The sequence below is a fragment of the Silurus meridionalis genome, chromosome 1 (genome assembly GCF_014805685.1).
Source record: "Silurus meridionalis isolate SWU-2019-XX chromosome 1, ASM1480568v1, whole genome shotgun sequence".
NCBI classification, from domain to species: domain Eukaryota; kingdom Metazoa; phylum Chordata; class Actinopteri; order Siluriformes; family Siluridae; genus Silurus; species Silurus meridionalis.
The window spans coordinates 12,593,844-12,610,559 of NC_060884.1; the positions used below are offsets into that span (position 1 = coordinate 12,593,844).

Genomic DNA, 16,716 nt, shown 5'->3' on the forward strand with positions numbered 1-16,716 from the left:
AAACAAACAAACAAAACATTTCTGAGAGTTTGGTAGAATTATTTAAAGAAAAAACATAATCATGTAAATTAAGTGTAACATTCATGTAGGGGTGTAACGATGTGCATGGGAATGTGGGAGTCACATACTGGATATCAGTGGTCTATTAATTATCTGATACCATTGAAATGTTTGAACACCAGATGTTCCCCTGTCCAACCCACTGAGTTACAGAATCATATAGAGTGCACACTGACTGAAAGTTCTTCATCACAATGACTGACATGCTTTATAGGTTGTATGATTGGACAATTATGTTATACCAGATAAAAAGTATTATGCATTGCCCAAGAAAATGAAAACAGCCAAATGTTGAGCTTTTCATAATGTTTTATTCTTTGGAATCATTTAGACATTTATTTATTAATGATAACGTGAGTTTTGTTTTAAAAAAAGAAATCTCTGTTCTTAGCAATTTTTGCTTTGGTTTTAGTCATGAATTTAGACACAGTAATATGAAGGAGTCTTTCAGTCGTAAATTTTCTTCGAAAATGTATTTTAAACATTGGGCAGATGCGGATGAATGCTGAAATCCATATCACTGTAAATCACATGATAATTATGGTGTGATGAAAAATTATGATTTGAAGACTTAGGGCCATTTTACTACAGAAACCCTACAGGTACTCATATATATATATATATATATATATATATATATATATATATATATATATATATATATATATATATCAGTCAGAATTATATAGACATTATTTCACACACACACACACACACACACACACACACACACACACACACACACACACACGGATAGAGAGAGAGAGAGAGAGAGAGAGAGAGAGAGAGACTCGCTCCTGCGCACAGCTTTCAGTTGAAGTTGAACTCGAATCTAGTTGGGAATATTTTATACATTTTCCCTTCATTAAGCCACTGCAAGGAACAGACGCGCTCGCCTAATCGAAGACAGCGGCATAACACACACAGGCTTCCATAGAAATCGGTAAGTGGTGTGAATGAGATCTTTCTGTTTACAGCTGAATATTTTTTTTTCTTAGGCAATAACCATAGTTAAATATCCACGCGCGCTTCAGCCTGTGTCTGTGTAACAGTGACGCACCATAGCCCACAATTTCGCTTTCATCTTTTCACTTCAATGCGCTAAAGTTATGGCGAATAATCGGAACTTCTTCTTTATGCCATGTCATTTTTTTCCCCAAGCAAACGTTGCACACTATATTAACTCAGTAACACATACGAAGATTGATAACTAATGACAACAGTGGGTTCGGTTCGGTTCGGTTCGGTTCGATTACCTGGGAACTGTGGCATACTCGTATATACTCAGCCCAAAATCGATATACATACATCTAGCTTTTCATATGTAAAATATTATATGCATACACAGTTTTATAGCCCTCCTGTAATCCAAGAAAACTAAGTTCTCTCTAGAGTTTATAATAAATTCTAGACCAAAAAATAGGCCTATATTATGTACCAGTTTGTATTGGACACTGGAATCTGTTGTTTGTGGAGGTTTTGTGTGTTTGTTTGTTTTTTCAGTTTGAGATTTTCGGAAAAAGTAATGACCTGCCTAAAAGGAAAAAAAACCTGTTTATGCATCCATTTATATATTTATAAAACTAGTTTTAAGCCCTTGTCCTATTATATTATGTTATTTGCACATTTGTGATGTTTTATATACATATATGTATGCGTGTGTGTTTGTGTGTGTACAACGTTGTAGAAAAAGCTACACACTATAGATTTAAAACAGAAAGACTAATGCTACAGTAGTTTTAATATCTGTACTTACATATTATTTTTTTCTTTCTTTTAAATTGTTTTATTATCTTACATTTTAGCAGAAAGGACTGGCATGGACACTGCTAGTATGGACAGAAAAACTGACACTCTATACAAAATGCTGTATTTTTTTTTATCCTGCCTGCTAAAAGACTTGTGCACAATAAGGTCTTCACTTTGTTGATGTTACCAGGCGCCCAGAGATGGTTCCCTCCCCATGATGGCCTTGAATTTTGGCTGTAACCATAGTGACAGTATTCAGATGTAGTCGTGCCTAATCTGTTGTCGTCCTCAACCTTCTTGTTTTTTGTTAAATGTATATTCTATGCTTTTAAGTAGTTCTAATAGTTCACCCAGCTAGATAGAATGTGTAAAACTTGCAAATCTGGTCAAAACAAACAAAAAAGTGCTGATGCAGCATTAACTCATTCATCATTTAGTTTCTGCATATGGTTTCGGAGTCCATCCGAAGGGATGGGATGCCAGTCGATCGCAGGACACCATGCACACACATTTACACAATTTAATGTCGCAAATCCACCTACTGGCATGTTTTTTTGAGAGTTGGAAAGAAACCAGAAACACAGAAACTTCACATAGACAGTAACTCTAGCTCCGAATTGAAATAGGGTTTCCGGAGCTTTGAGGTAAAAAAACACAACCTTCGGCACCACTGTGCGACGATGCTGCATTTAAAACGTCACACTAAAAATAATGTATTGCAAAACGATACGTCTTTTGCTTATTGACTTTTCAGAAAAGAAAAAAACACATTAATGAATGTTGAGGGATTGAACATCTTTGCAGTCTTTGCAGTATTTTTGCAGTCATTCCGAATAGCTAATAAAAGAATTCTGAGTGGTGCTTTATTTCTTCAGACTTTGCTCTTTCAAAACAAATTTTTATTTAATTTTATTGTTATTTTATTTTTTGTGTATTTATTATTTGAATGGAGACCCGGTAAATCTCATTTAAAGTTATAATGGGTATGGCTGCCACACGTCTCCCTCACACAGTAACTATTGAGGTTGAGACAGTGCGAGTTGGTTTTAATAACAGTAAAAGCCCAAATACATCCCATGGTTAACCTTTTGTGAAAGAAAAATAATTGAATGCAGCTTGATGCGATAATGATAATATAAAACAAAAGCAGCAGGTACTAATCATTTATGTGACTGAACCACAAAATATTCTATTCTACAGATCTATTATTTTATATCTGTGGTATATGGTTTAGAGGAAGAGAAAGTAAACAGAAAGCCATTTTTTTCACCTGGATCATGGGTAGTAAATGTAAAATGTCTTATGGTGACATGGAAGCAGAAAAATGGGTATATAACTAAAAATGTATCTTATTAAATTGTATAAAGTCTGTTAGGAGAAGAAATAAATAATGTTTACTGCAAAGATTTGGAGAGGAAAAATGAGAGGATAGTATCTATTCATCAGAACTGCATGTGCAATATGGTCAACTTGTTTCCATGCAAAGGCTAAGAAAAAGAACAAAAATGTCTTCCTGAAATTTTTGTGGGATGCTGTGGTTTCAGTGATCTTTTTGAGATATATTTGAGTTGGAAATTCTCCTGCAACCAGGCAGACTCTTGGCTTCTCTGTCTCGCACAGAGTTGAACTATGTTACGTCTAAAACAACTCAAAATGTGCTGCTAGACTGTAGCCAGATGACTGTATGATGTCATCTCTTGGGGGATTATTGTTAAAGATTACTAGGTAGTAATCTGCAGGTTAAATTGACTGTGATAGCTCCTTATTAATGTCGTGATCTATGGTCATGAGTAACTGCTAGAGAGGAAACAATATTTTTTGCTAGTTGTGTGGACTGCTATTTTTTGTATAGACAACTTTGAATATTACCATATAATTAATAAATATTTTAAAAACATTTCTTAATTGATTATACAATTTAAAAGCAACCATAGTGACATGCTATTACATCTACAGTAACTTGGCTTTCGAAAACGTAAAATGGATACGTGAGCTTGAAAGGGATTTCATGACAATACTTGTTAACACTATTTCTAGTTATCAAGCTAACGCTAGTTGAATAGGTTCTGGGGGGCGGAGCTTTGTGTTTGTGGGTGAGGATGTAAGTAGGAAAATTTGAACTAGTATTATAAAAAATACCTGCATGCATACACTATATGGACAAGAGTTTGTGAACAGCTGACTGTAAGAATGTTATAAGAGGTGGAGGTCAGAGCTGTTTAGCAGGCCATTTACGATCTTTCACTCCAACCCATGTAAACCATAACTTCATGGAACTCATTTTGTGTAAAGGAGAACTGTCATTACTAGAACAGCTTTGGGTCTCCCGAGTGTAAGTGAAGGAAAAGTTTTTAATGCGACCATGTACAAAGACATGGTATGGAATTTTGTGCCACTTTGTGGTAACAGTTTGGGGAACAAGTGGCTGGAAAAGTCAGGTGTCTTAGTACTTGGCCATATATTGTGTAGGCATCTTCATCCTTTTTGTCATTATTACAATGCCTAGAGTTTGTCATGCTGTGGATTTAGTTGTTGAAAGCATATTAAAGAGTTTACTGCTCTGTAAAATGTGGATATTAAATTCGAAACAAATTGCTATAGATTTCATCAGTACACAAATATCTTACAAAAAAAAAGTAATTCTCATTGAAAACTCTACAACGGACATGATTAAAAACCATGCCGGACATAGCAACAGTATCCAAGTCTGTGAAGAGTCAGTCATACAGAGTTCAGTCTTGTGTGGTCTAGACATTAAAAATACAAAATAGAATGCTGTTCATAATGTTTATAAACTTCATAATGGATAACAATTCCCATGCTGATACCCGTAAATGTATTGGGTACTGTGTGTGTGATACCCTGTAATAAACTGGTGTTATGTCCAGGATGTAGTCCAGCTTTGCTCACAGGATTTCTGGAATAGGCTTATGATCTGTTACAATCCTGATTTAGATAATAGTTGAAATGGTAATATTTTCCATAAATTAATGTATGAATGCTGCAGTATTAAGTAATACCTGCAGTGTACAGTCAAGCTCGAGGACAAATCCCAGCTAAGGCATTTGCTGCTTCTAAAGCATTTGCAATATTCAAAAAAATTTAATCAAGGCTTCTCTACTAGTCTGTAAATATAATAATAATAATAAAAAATAATAATAATATAGCTATTTGTTTGTCATTAATAGCCAGAACAATGAGATGTTTGCAGTTTTTAATCCTCCCATCTCCAACACACATATTAATAGGATTTGTTTGTGCTTCATGCCCATTGCTGGTGACATCATGTCCCTTACAGAACAGTTTGTTTGTGGCAGAGGTAGTGCCATTTACTTAATTCCAGTCATTAACAGGATGATGATTCACCATTTTGTTAAATTGCCAAGAAGTGCCTACTGTTGAATAGAGCAGCTGAAAAAAGAACCATTTGCTTCTTATTAATCATTGTCCTGTCAGCAAGAAATGCTCTTTAAAATGGTTGCTTCGTTCCTTTTTCAGATTTTGTGCTAATGCTTATAGTGTTAAATAAAGAGCTTTTGTTAAAGGATTGTGTGAAAGTTGATCTCTGCCGCATTTTTGAAAACTTCAGCATTGAAAATCGGCAGTGCATTTACATTTCCCCAACAGCCTTATGTAGAACTCCTTACTTAAGTTTTTGGTGGAGGTTTTGTACTCCCATTGGTAACGGTTATATACACTGAAAACAGGACACATAGTGCATTTTAGAATGAACTACTGGTTTTTTATGTAGCCTGAATTAGGGATGTTGCTTTTGAATAGGTCTTTAAACACAATCTGTAATAAAGCTTTGAACTGTTCCAGTGACCTTCAATGATGTCTTTTTAATTAAGTACAAAAGAACACCAGGAAAGCAAAGGCATTTCAAAACTTGCCTGTATCATCGGTTGTTCATAATTGCTGTTTATGTATGTGTGTTTTTGTTGTTTGAGTCACTGATTGTGCGACTAGTGCGGCTTCACTCCTGATATGGGCTGGGTGGAGTTAACAAATAGCAAATCTCTGAAAACGAACAATTCGATGGAACAGGCTCCCTTCTTTAAGTTGTTTGTTATTCATTAAGATTCATCACTTTAAGGAAACCCACACCAGTTCTTATTGCTTTGAGTTCTTGTTTAGTCTTTTTTGAGTGGTTTTCTTTGTCAGGTCACACATTTGAAAATAATTAACTTATTCTCTGTGTTAAACAATTCATACACTTCAGTATTTTTTCCTTGTGTTTTGCAAAGGTTTACTTCTCCGTACTTGCAGTGTTGAACTTGATTTCATGTCCCTCTGGGTTTTGTTTTACTGGCGGATCGCCTCATTTTGCCTGTTTTCGTTTCGAATTCAGCCTTATAGCTTTCACCTTTATTCCTCTTCCAATGACAATAACTGAAAAACCTTCACAAAGTCTATCTGCATGCAAAGTCTCCAACTTCCTGACATTAAACAAATAATCTTTTCACTAATTCAGATGGTTTCTTATATAAATATGGCAAAAAAATAAATCTAGATGCAGACCATATAATAAAGTTTTCAAGAGACTGTCTCATAGACTACTTCCTATTCCTCCATCAAACTTCATGAGCACTCAAAGTTCTGCAGAAATATTGTCGCCACCTCAGGCGATGTACTGACCATGCTCATTAGTCTGGCTTCGGGTAGACTTGCATGACATGACGCATCACCAGATGGAGTTGGAAATGTTGATTTTGTAGCAGCATGAGCAGAGAAGGCGGGTGAAATACTTATTAACATCTCCATTTCATATTCCTCTTTATAACCACCACTTGATGGCCGTGCTGCTCAGGCTGCATCTACACATTTCGAATGAAAATTTCAGCACTGGTGAGATATTACATATTTTTTTTATATTGATTAGAGCTCTTAACTTACATACAAGGTCTGCACAAAAATGTATCAGTTTAACTTTACTCCTGACTGCACGTGCTTATAATTTTCACAATTTCTGACTACAAAGGCTTTTGGGAAACACTACAAGACACTGCAGTTACAGTAAATACACAGCTATGATTTCACCTTAGCTTATCACAGCTATGCCAATATGAACGATAACCACAAAATGGTATTTTTTTAATGATTAAGTGACTTTATAGGCACAATATGATTAAATGTTTTATAATTTTTGCTCCAGTAGGTGAAATAAATGCAACGAAGCAATACCTATTTAACATTATGTCAGCTAGCTAGTTATCTTGCAGCTAGTTCGTTGCATTATTTTGTGCCTCCAGGTTATTCTTATTATTCTAATTGTTTGGATGAAATCAGCACCCTGTATTTTTTTGGTGAGCTTTCTAAATTCTAAAAAATCATGATTGTCATGTTCACTAGTGATGTCACTAACAATACGGTAGTAACTGTTTTGTCGAATTGTGCACTTATAGAGAAGTGTGGTGAAGTGTGGTGGCACACATAATGATATACCATATGACCAATCCGATTGGTGGACCAGAAATCTAGCATAGGAACATTTTGAGTATAATCCAAAGAATACTCATGCATATGGTTTACATGGAAACATCTTCCCAGAAGAATGGAAGTCATTATAACAGCAAATGGGACTAAGTATGGAATGGGATGATCAAAAAGCACATACAAATTTTATAGTCGTGTGTTCACAAACGTTTGTCCATAGAAGTTTTTTTTGTATACTTTGGACTCCATGTCACTTAATATTGATATTAGCTATTATGATATTAGCGTAAATTTGTTTTTATTTAAAAACAAATACAAAGAAAAAACACTCGACCTGAACACAAAACAAGGACTACAACCTGAACGAAACACAACAGTGATCATAAAAAAAGACAATGAGTGCATTGGTGGTGAGACTAAATACATGTACATAAGTAGTCATAACTGTAAAACAAGTGCAAAACAATCATGTGACATGAAATTAGGAGAAGCGGTGGCTGATGGGAAACATAGTTCTGTGTTATACAGCTCACACAGGCACATATCGGAATGGTATATACCCTGCTTTCCTGAGGTGTGTCAGAAGCTGTATATTGAATAAATTCTGAACATGTCCAATAATGTTCGCATACATTTGTCTAAACAGTTCTTAATCTTTGGACGCAAGAGAAACCATGTTTTATTTACCTGTATCATGCTAATTTGGATGAGAGCTCCTGTGGAAAAAAAAAATCTGCTTTTACTCATTTGGAATGTAGACATACTCTTCCTTTCCCACCCCCTTTGTTGCCTGGGAAACATGTTATTATGAGGCGGGTGCTTGTCTTTTAGCAACCCTTCTCGTCTTTTTCTCTTTTATCCCCACTTCCTTTTAAGATAGAAACATTTCCAATAAGAAACTGATCAAGTACATTGACCAGCACTCCACCTCCTCCTCCTTCTAAACGCTAAACCATCTTCAGTGCCTCCTTGTGGTGTGGCATTTGGAATGGAGGGATGAGATTTGGAGTATGAAAGTGTAAAAAAGTCTACAAATTGGCTGAGTTAGATGAGGAATTATTCATAAAGGCATGGACAGAGAAGCAAGCAAAACAAAAAACAAAAAAAACGAACAGATGGATACAAGTGGAAGTGACTTCACTTCTGCAGTTCTTTATCTGCGTCTAAGAAGGCATCTGATTTGCTGTAGCTATTAATAGTGCAATTCCTGGTTCATTCATAGAAACGGCAGATTCCCAGGAGACATCCAAATAAGATAAAAATTTGATTTTTTGTTGCACATAGGGAGGAATGGGGATGAGCTGTATCATTATGTATCATTCGTCTACTTCCTTGGGCTCTGCAGTGTGACGTTTATGCACAACAAAGACACACACATGCACACAGGATTTTGTGGAATGTTTTTGGAAAAAACTTCCTCTAGCATTTTGTTTTAAGGGCATAATTTGGGAGTGTGTGTGTGTGTGTGTGTGTGTGTGTGTGTGTGGGGGGGTTGTTTATTCTCTATAATGAGATAACCCCCACTCCAACCACACACACACACACACTGGCTGGTGGCTTTAAGCACTGTAGTATATAGCTATGCTTATGTAGGGCTTGGTAACCAAGGCAACAAACAACATTTGAAACAGAATGATCAGGCTAGTCAGCTGGGCGTGAAGAGAAGTAAAGACTGCTAATACACTAAAGTGAGCATACACACACACACACACACACACACACACACACACACACACACCAATTACGACATTCTGGGCAGAAGGCTTGTAAGGCATTTTGGATGTCTTGGGATCTTAAAAATTAGCATAGAAGTAAATTGGAAGGTAAGATATTTACAAAAGGACTAATATGTGCCATGTTCCATATTGCAGAATATAGAGTTTATGAAGTGTATCCACAATGTGCACTTGTTTGTTAAAAAATGATAATAATAAAAGAAAGAAATAAATAATAATCAATTGTAAATATAACTTATTACTATAAAATAACCCCTTGTATTCTCTCTGCAGCTAAGTATTAAGTGCCTGAGCTGCATCAGTGTTGTGTGTATGTCATGGATGGAGGGCATGTCTAATCAGAGAAGGAACATGGATGAATGAAACTTAAATGAAGCTGTTTTTTTTTTGTTTTGTTTTTTTGGTATTTCAACACATCTGTCATAGGACTTTTGTGTTTTGATACAGATCAAGAATGTATTTGTTCATATTGGGGGTGCAATCATATGACAAGTGTATAGTATATTAATTGTATAATCCAAAAATATGACATTAGGTTGAACACTTTGTGAACAGTTTCACATATTGAAAAAAAAATGGACCATATTACATTGCAGGGCAAGTTCATTTGTTTAACTCTGTAGGAATGCCATCTTTTTAAAAGGCATTTAGTCTTCATTATTTCAGGGGGTGTGCTGCATGTTGTTTATTTTAACCTATAGTATGTCGGTCAAGAATACCATTAAGATTTGCTTCTCATAATGCTTGCCTATTATGTTATAGAGCTGAGCTGATGCAGAGGTAATGTTTATGGTTTAAATCCATACCATCTCTAGTGACCTCTTATGAAAATAGAAAGCAACAATCAAAAAACATCAAGTTCTGATCAAGAAGCACAAGGTTTTTGGGCTTTGGCTCTGTCTTGAACCATCTGCAATCTCACCACAGCTTGAGTTTGTTCGCCCTTTGAAGCTTTCCAAGGTTCCCGGCTGTCCGCCAGGCCTACTGTGGACATTGAAAATGCTTTATAGAAATCTTCTGTCAATATGTTGGGCTTTGCATTACAGACGTTTGTCTTGGTACAACAAAGAAAGACATAGATAAAAAAAAAAGAAAAGAAAAAATAATTTACTCTTTAATAGCTCCTTTGGTCTTTTACCAATTAGTGAACAGTGTTTTATTTGATCTCATACTATTATTAAATAAGTAATAAAATAAATCTGTTGTAGCTTGCTAGCTGGTGTATTATGTGGTTGCTTCGATACTAGGGAACTCTTTTCTGAGTTCACTGTGAGACTGAGTGTTGTAATACATGCAGAGTGGATGTGTCCCTGATGGCATGCTCTTTGGTGAAGGCTGCATAGGAGCCAGTCATGCTTACGCCCCTGGCCATTAGAGGCAACGCGGCTTCATCTTGAGAACACTCATATAGGTAGAGAGAGGCTAAAGTTATGTGACTTTAAATTGGAAAGCCAGTCCTTGGAAGGGAAACCTCAAAAGGCTGCGAACATGAGTCTTTCCTTGGCTTCTAAGAGGTTTAGATGCCAAGATGTTGGTCTGATCAGACCTGACAAAACAGTTTTTACATATTTTGTCTGTTGGCAAACTTGTGTGGCTTTTTCTCCTCTTCTTCCACTCATCCAAATGTCCACATTTGTAAAGTATCTGCTCAGCCTGGAAAAGTTATTCAAAGGACAAGCGAAAAGTTATTCAAAGGACAAGCCTAAGCTTGGCTGAGCTGAGCTGAGCTGAGCTGTCTATCTCTACAGCTTCTTTAAAATTACCCTTGGCTTTTTCGTTGCTAATGGTGCTCTGCAGGTTCTTCAGATTAGGGGATATTATTTATTAATCTGACTTATACATTTACAGAACTTAGTCCTGGATCTTCTTTAATTTCTTGTCTCTTTTATAATGATGTTTACTTTGTTGTATTTTCTAGAAAACTCTGGGGCACTATAAATAAATGTAGTGAAACTGTCAGGTATGTATGTAAGTTTAGGTATACAAGACTTTGTGTAATGCAACAGTCAAAATATAGACGAGACAAATGCAGAATGTGAATGCAATGATAAGGCAGTAGACAAATGCCACTGACTAGAGCATGAAAGAGCAAGTTCACTAAACCAGTACTAATATTAAGAACAAAAATGGCTATTAGAATATCAAGGACCAAAGGGACGGAGTGTATTCTTCACAGCATGACAGTTTGGATTCCTTCCAGGTGACTTCAATAAATTGGTGGGTGAATGTTAACATTAGCATGTCCATGATGGCTGTGTGCTATAGTCAATTTTGTTGTGGTCTGGCAGTGGGAATTTAGCATTGATTCCGGCACCGGTGATACAGGAACACTTCCGTTTCGTAGGTTACGAGTAGCTGCACTAGTTATGTGAATTCTGATAGCACCTGGTTGCACCCAACCTAATTTAGGGGTTTCACATTGCTGGTGCTAAAAATGTACACAAGCAAAAAAAAAAAAAGTTTAAACATAAATTTTTAACATGTAGTGATTTTTACCCTCTTTCATCATTCGTGTAGATTAATGACATTTAACTTTAGGTTGTAACAGTATTGAACAAAAAAAAAAAGGTTTATCACGTGTTGTAACCACACAGTGATAAGTGACGTGATATAAGGCTCCCCCGCTTATCTATGTCCAGGTTGTTCTTCAGACCTTTCACAAGTAAAGCAATCTTGAAGGACACTACAGTTTATGCAGATTTTAATGCACACTTGTTTGCTGTTACATCCTTCATATTATTTGGGGGTCATTGCTAATTTGTTAACCACAGGGGAACTCTAAGGGTGAGGAGATATTTAAGAATTTAAATGCTAAGAATAATATACAGACTGTTTCGAGTGGGACAAGGTTTTGACATGTGTAACAGTAAAATACCATTGATGAATTTAGGTTTTGTTTGTATTTAAGTTTAAAAATGCTTTTTGCTAAGATAGCAATAATTTGTGCTCAACAAAACAGATCCAGCTTGATTTGATCAGTAAGTTCAGCTTACTATTCATTGTAACATTTAATATAAGTTCGAATTTGGGGATCATACAAATATTTTAAATATTTTATTCTGTGGTCCCTGTTACCTTTATGTCAGATGACAAACATAGGAAACGATTCTTAAAGAACACTGCCTTATTTGATAGTGCTAAACATTACAAGCATTGGAAATATGACAAAAAGAGACCCATTGTACATGTTTTTTAATTGTGCCACTATTTGTGCTTTTTTGCATGTTGGAATGCATCTGTGGGTCTAGCAGGGTTGTGGGTGGCCAGAAGGGTGATTAATTAAAGACCCTGGAACTCTGTTGATGAGCAGTGAGACGCCCCTGCCTTTGAGCTAGCTATTTATGTAATGACTCACCTCCTTTTTAGGAGATATCAGCAATGGTGATTTTTATGCATAAAAAGCACTAAGTTATGGAGTTGTAATGATAGCCTATTCTTTTATTCCTGCTTTTCTGGTACTCTTCCAGAATGACTTGAGCCCGAAGGTAGATGTAACTTAGATAATACATAAACATATTTACAAAATTTCTGTGTGAAGAGTTTATTTTTTAAGTAAGCAGAGCACCAAGTACTTTTACATCTATCATTTGTCATGCATTATTATTCAAAGCTGCTTACAGTTGCACACAATACACTCCAAGCAGGTCAGAGATAATGATTCTGCTCATATTTTGGAATTTAAACAAATTCAGTTACTAAGCATAGATGTTAATACTGCCCAGAGTAGAAAATCGAAGCACATTGAAGATCCTGTTGCTTGTGACATTATGTCAAGTTTCTTGACACATAACAGTGTAGAAGAGGATAATATTTCAAAACCTGTAGTATATCAATTCATTATGTGATTGATTGCATACAGCCTTTCTGAGATATTTTCAAAAACCTTCTCCCAGCTCGTGCTTGTACCACACCAACTATTAATCATATCTGTAAGTTCTTCTGGTTCTTCCTTCTGCACTCCTTGACCTGAAAGGACACAGTCATCAAGAAAAGACAATGCAATAATGTTGTCATATATAAACCCTAGAAGGTGGAAGCATGTGGGTGTTTAGGGAGGTTTTCACAGTTTGAAACAATTCTAAACAACTGCTCAATTGTTAGTGGGTCAACTGTAAGAAATAGTCTGGAATGTCTTTTCCACCCAAGAACTAGTCTGTAGTTTCTGCTTCTTTCTTCAACACTGACAGCTCTGAGATTTTTGAAGGCATTTACATAACATAACATAAAGAAAGAATTGTGTATAAACAAGTATATATAGACGATAAAAAGCCTGTCCTAAGCTTGGAAACACCTAGTCATGTATCATTATTGATAAACACATGCATGTTCTTTTAGTTTATACGCAACAAATTACAGTAGGTAATTTAATGGTTTGAAGATTTACTTTAACCAAACACAAATAACTGTAGGTTGTATGTTGGTACAAAAACATAACAGTTAAACTTTATTTCATAGAAAAACCATCCATTAGCATGAAGAACATCTTTTCACACTCTTGACTTCCAGATAGTTCGTTTCTCCAAACATTCAGCTGAAATACTTTGTCATGCCTCTTGTAAAGATTGCCAAAGGTGCTCTTCTCAAGTTTATTTAACATTTTTTACTTTAGATTCATTTCATCCCAGAGCATAGGATTTAGGTTCACAGACTAGTCAGGCCATAAAATGAAATATAAGACTCCAGTTGACTATTTGCTCTCAAAATAATACTTACAAAGCTTGGATGTATGATTCAAGTCATTTTCTTGTTGCATGGTGAAGTTGGTTCCAATTAACCGTAGTCCAGATCGAATTGCTTGGTGTTGAATTATGGAATGTAAGCCATTTTGGTTTAGTATCCCTTTCACCATTCAACCTACATTTAATCTAAATGTAAACCTACATACAGTCTTGGGAAAAATAATAATAATAATTTAGACCAAGGCCATAACAGCAAAATATATAATCTTTTAATGATATTGACAACAAATCATGGGCCAGGAATAAACAGGAAATACACAAATAAATGCTGTAACAATACAATAGAGCCCATCCTATTGAATTCTTTAAACGTTTAAATTAAATGGCTTTTACAGAAAGAATTCAAAAGAGATGCTTTAAACAGTTGGTGTGCAGTTGTGAATGCAGGCACTTTTATTTTATACCAAGAATTTTAATTTATGTGCACTAGTCTATATAAAGGAATTTCCCTGTTTCTAGATTTTCCCCAAACACTGTGGAAAATGTAAATCAGCAAATGGTGGCATGGAAACTCTCAGTAGAGAATTTTTATTCTTGCCAATATTCTGATCAATGTTTAGTTGTGCATTGCTGAGATGACAATCAATTTGTGCTCAATAAAAAACGGATCAGTTTGGTCAGCTTAGATTAGTCAGTTGAGCTTTTCTTTTTCTATTTCAGTACTGTTTTATCACATTTCACTTTTTTTATTTAAACTTATACAATATTTAACATCATATTGGATATAAGGATGATACAAGCATTTTGAATATTTAATGCTGTGTTCCCTGGGATTCACAGATAGCTGTGGAGATTATATTATACAACAAAATGAGACAAGATTCTTACAAAACATTGCCTTATTTGAACAGTGTTAGACACTCAGCATTGGAGAAGTGACAAATGATGCATATTCAGTTAGAACAACAACCCTGTCCTGCTTTCCTGATCTTAGGGTGTCTGGAAAACACATGATTCATCACAGATTAAGGAAATAATATGTCCATGTCCAACCTTAGACAAGTTCAAAATAATAACCTACAATGGTTTTGATTTTTTCTTGCATTCACTTTTCAATGTTTTTTTTTTTAACATTTTACATGTACTGTAAAATCACAGAGAATGTCAAAGGACAAAACACATTACAGCAACAGTAATCAAAGTGTCAAAGGATTACAGATTACAGTAACAGCAAGCACAAAAAAAGCACAAAGCATTTCAATCATTACTGAGTAGTTCTTTGGCGTTAATGAAATCTTTGTCCATGTTCTTCCTGTACAGTAGCTAATTTGACCTTAGCTAAAATGACAGCAATGGTTTGTTCTAATAAAACCAAAAATGAAAAGCCATTGCCTAAGCACATTGAATTATACCTGAATTATACCAATTGTGTAAAATAGTTGAATTGTGTTGTTTTTTGAATCTGTACTGGCAGTAAAATATGCCTCTGAGGTAAAAGACCTACTATCACATGGTTTTTCTTTAGTGTTTTCTCATCCTGATTAAAGGAATGAGGAACATTGAAAAAGCATTGAAGAAGGAACATTGAAGCATTCAAAGCATGTCATAGTCGCCTTCTCTTCTTGTGTTGCTAGACAAAGATCCACTTAAACAATTTTTGTCCCTTAAGAGCTTCACGAGATTTAGTTCCCCATCAATAAACATTCAATCTTGACTGAAGGTGAAATAAGTTTTCCTTCAAAGGGTGTGCCATGCAAGATTTCAAAACACACTCTCAGGCTAATGAAAAAAAGGTAAGAGAGAAACAAGCAGTTACTTGAAAAGAGTTGCAGGATGACCTAAAAGCAGTGGAAAAACAACTATACTAAAAGTAATACAGTTCACTTATCTTTGTCTAATTCAATCCACCTTTGATAAAATGAAACACAATGTACTTTTTGGCACTTACAGTGTACAGCTTGTCATACCTGGAGAAAGAAGATTGTGCATATGATCCCAGTAACACCATAACCATAATGAAGAATGGAGGTGGGAAGTCATGATATAGGGCTGATTCTCTACAGTATTGGAGGCATTACAGGTAATCAATTGAACCATTAAGCAATGTACTGGGACTTATTACAGGAGAATTTAATCTCATTATCCAAGAAATTGAATCTCAGAAGAACATGGATGTTTCAACAAGAAATACATACACCCATACATACAGTCAGAATAACAGCAACAAATTGACAACAAATATTAATGTTGCAAATTTGTGGTGTTTGATAACTCTCAAATCAGTACAAAATTACATTATGTATATAAATTAAAGGTATTACACATATAAACAGGTGTCTAAATATTATTATAAAAAATGTCTGATTTTAATCATAAAATAATAAATTATTAATTCAGTTTCAAATATTAGTCTACATTTAACTCAAAGTTTGGGTTGTTATAATTATTTCATTAGATAGATTTTTGTGTTTTGTTGTTGGATATTTTTTTTATTTAATTATAATTTTTTTACATTATCTCCCAAGCTGCTGTCTGTTTCCATTTGTTGTGTCAGTCTCCTCACTCATGCTGCAGTATTCAATCTGGAAGTGTGAAAAAAAAAAACTCATACATTTGTGAGACATGTAAAGGCACCTTCTACATCTTCTGAGATAAATACCGACTGCCTACATCTGTATGTGTGAGCAGGCTGACACTTCTGATTGGCCAGCAGCTTAATAAGCAGACCTCTAATGGGTTACAGAAATGGTAATTAGATCATGCAAATAAAAGCTTAAAATTAAAAGACAAAATTACCATTTTTTTTTTACACAAAAGGAATTTTATTATTATAAAAAAGAGTTTGGAAATACTTGTGCATATATGTATGTAGATATGATTATTTCAGCTATATAGGTATAGTGTTATACAGTATTATACCGTACCTATGTGGAATCCTTATTAATTAAACATGAAATGCATTTTCTTTTCCTGTTTGGAGGAATAGCGAATAATGGTTTCTACTTTATAGACTAAATTTGGCATTATCAAAACCTTATACTTTTTTTTTTATACAC

The 16,716-nt window shown here is 35.0% G+C and overlaps 1 protein-coding gene across 5 annotated transcripts in view; it reads left to right on the forward strand.

Moving 5' to 3' along the window:
• The first annotated feature begins 826 nt into the window (after nucleotides 1-826).
• Nucleotides 827-16,716, forward strand: part of camkva (CaM kinase-like vesicle-associated a) — a 32,897-nt gene continuing 17,007 nt past the window's right edge. Inside the window, exons 1-2 of one of the 5 annotated variants that reach the window (XM_046852974.1) lie at nucleotides 827-1,003; nucleotides 15,611-15,740. In XM_046852974.1, coding sequence (XP_046708930.1) covers nucleotides 15,683-15,740 — 58 coding nt within the window. In that variant the 5' untranslated portion in view covers nucleotides 827-1,003; nucleotides 15,611-15,682. Of the gene's footprint in view, nucleotides 1,004-6,549; nucleotides 6,658-15,610; nucleotides 15,741-16,716 lie in introns of those variants that run through there. The other 4 variants (XM_046853006.1, XM_046852982.1, XM_046852989.1 and 1 more) reach the window with 4 other exon arrangements.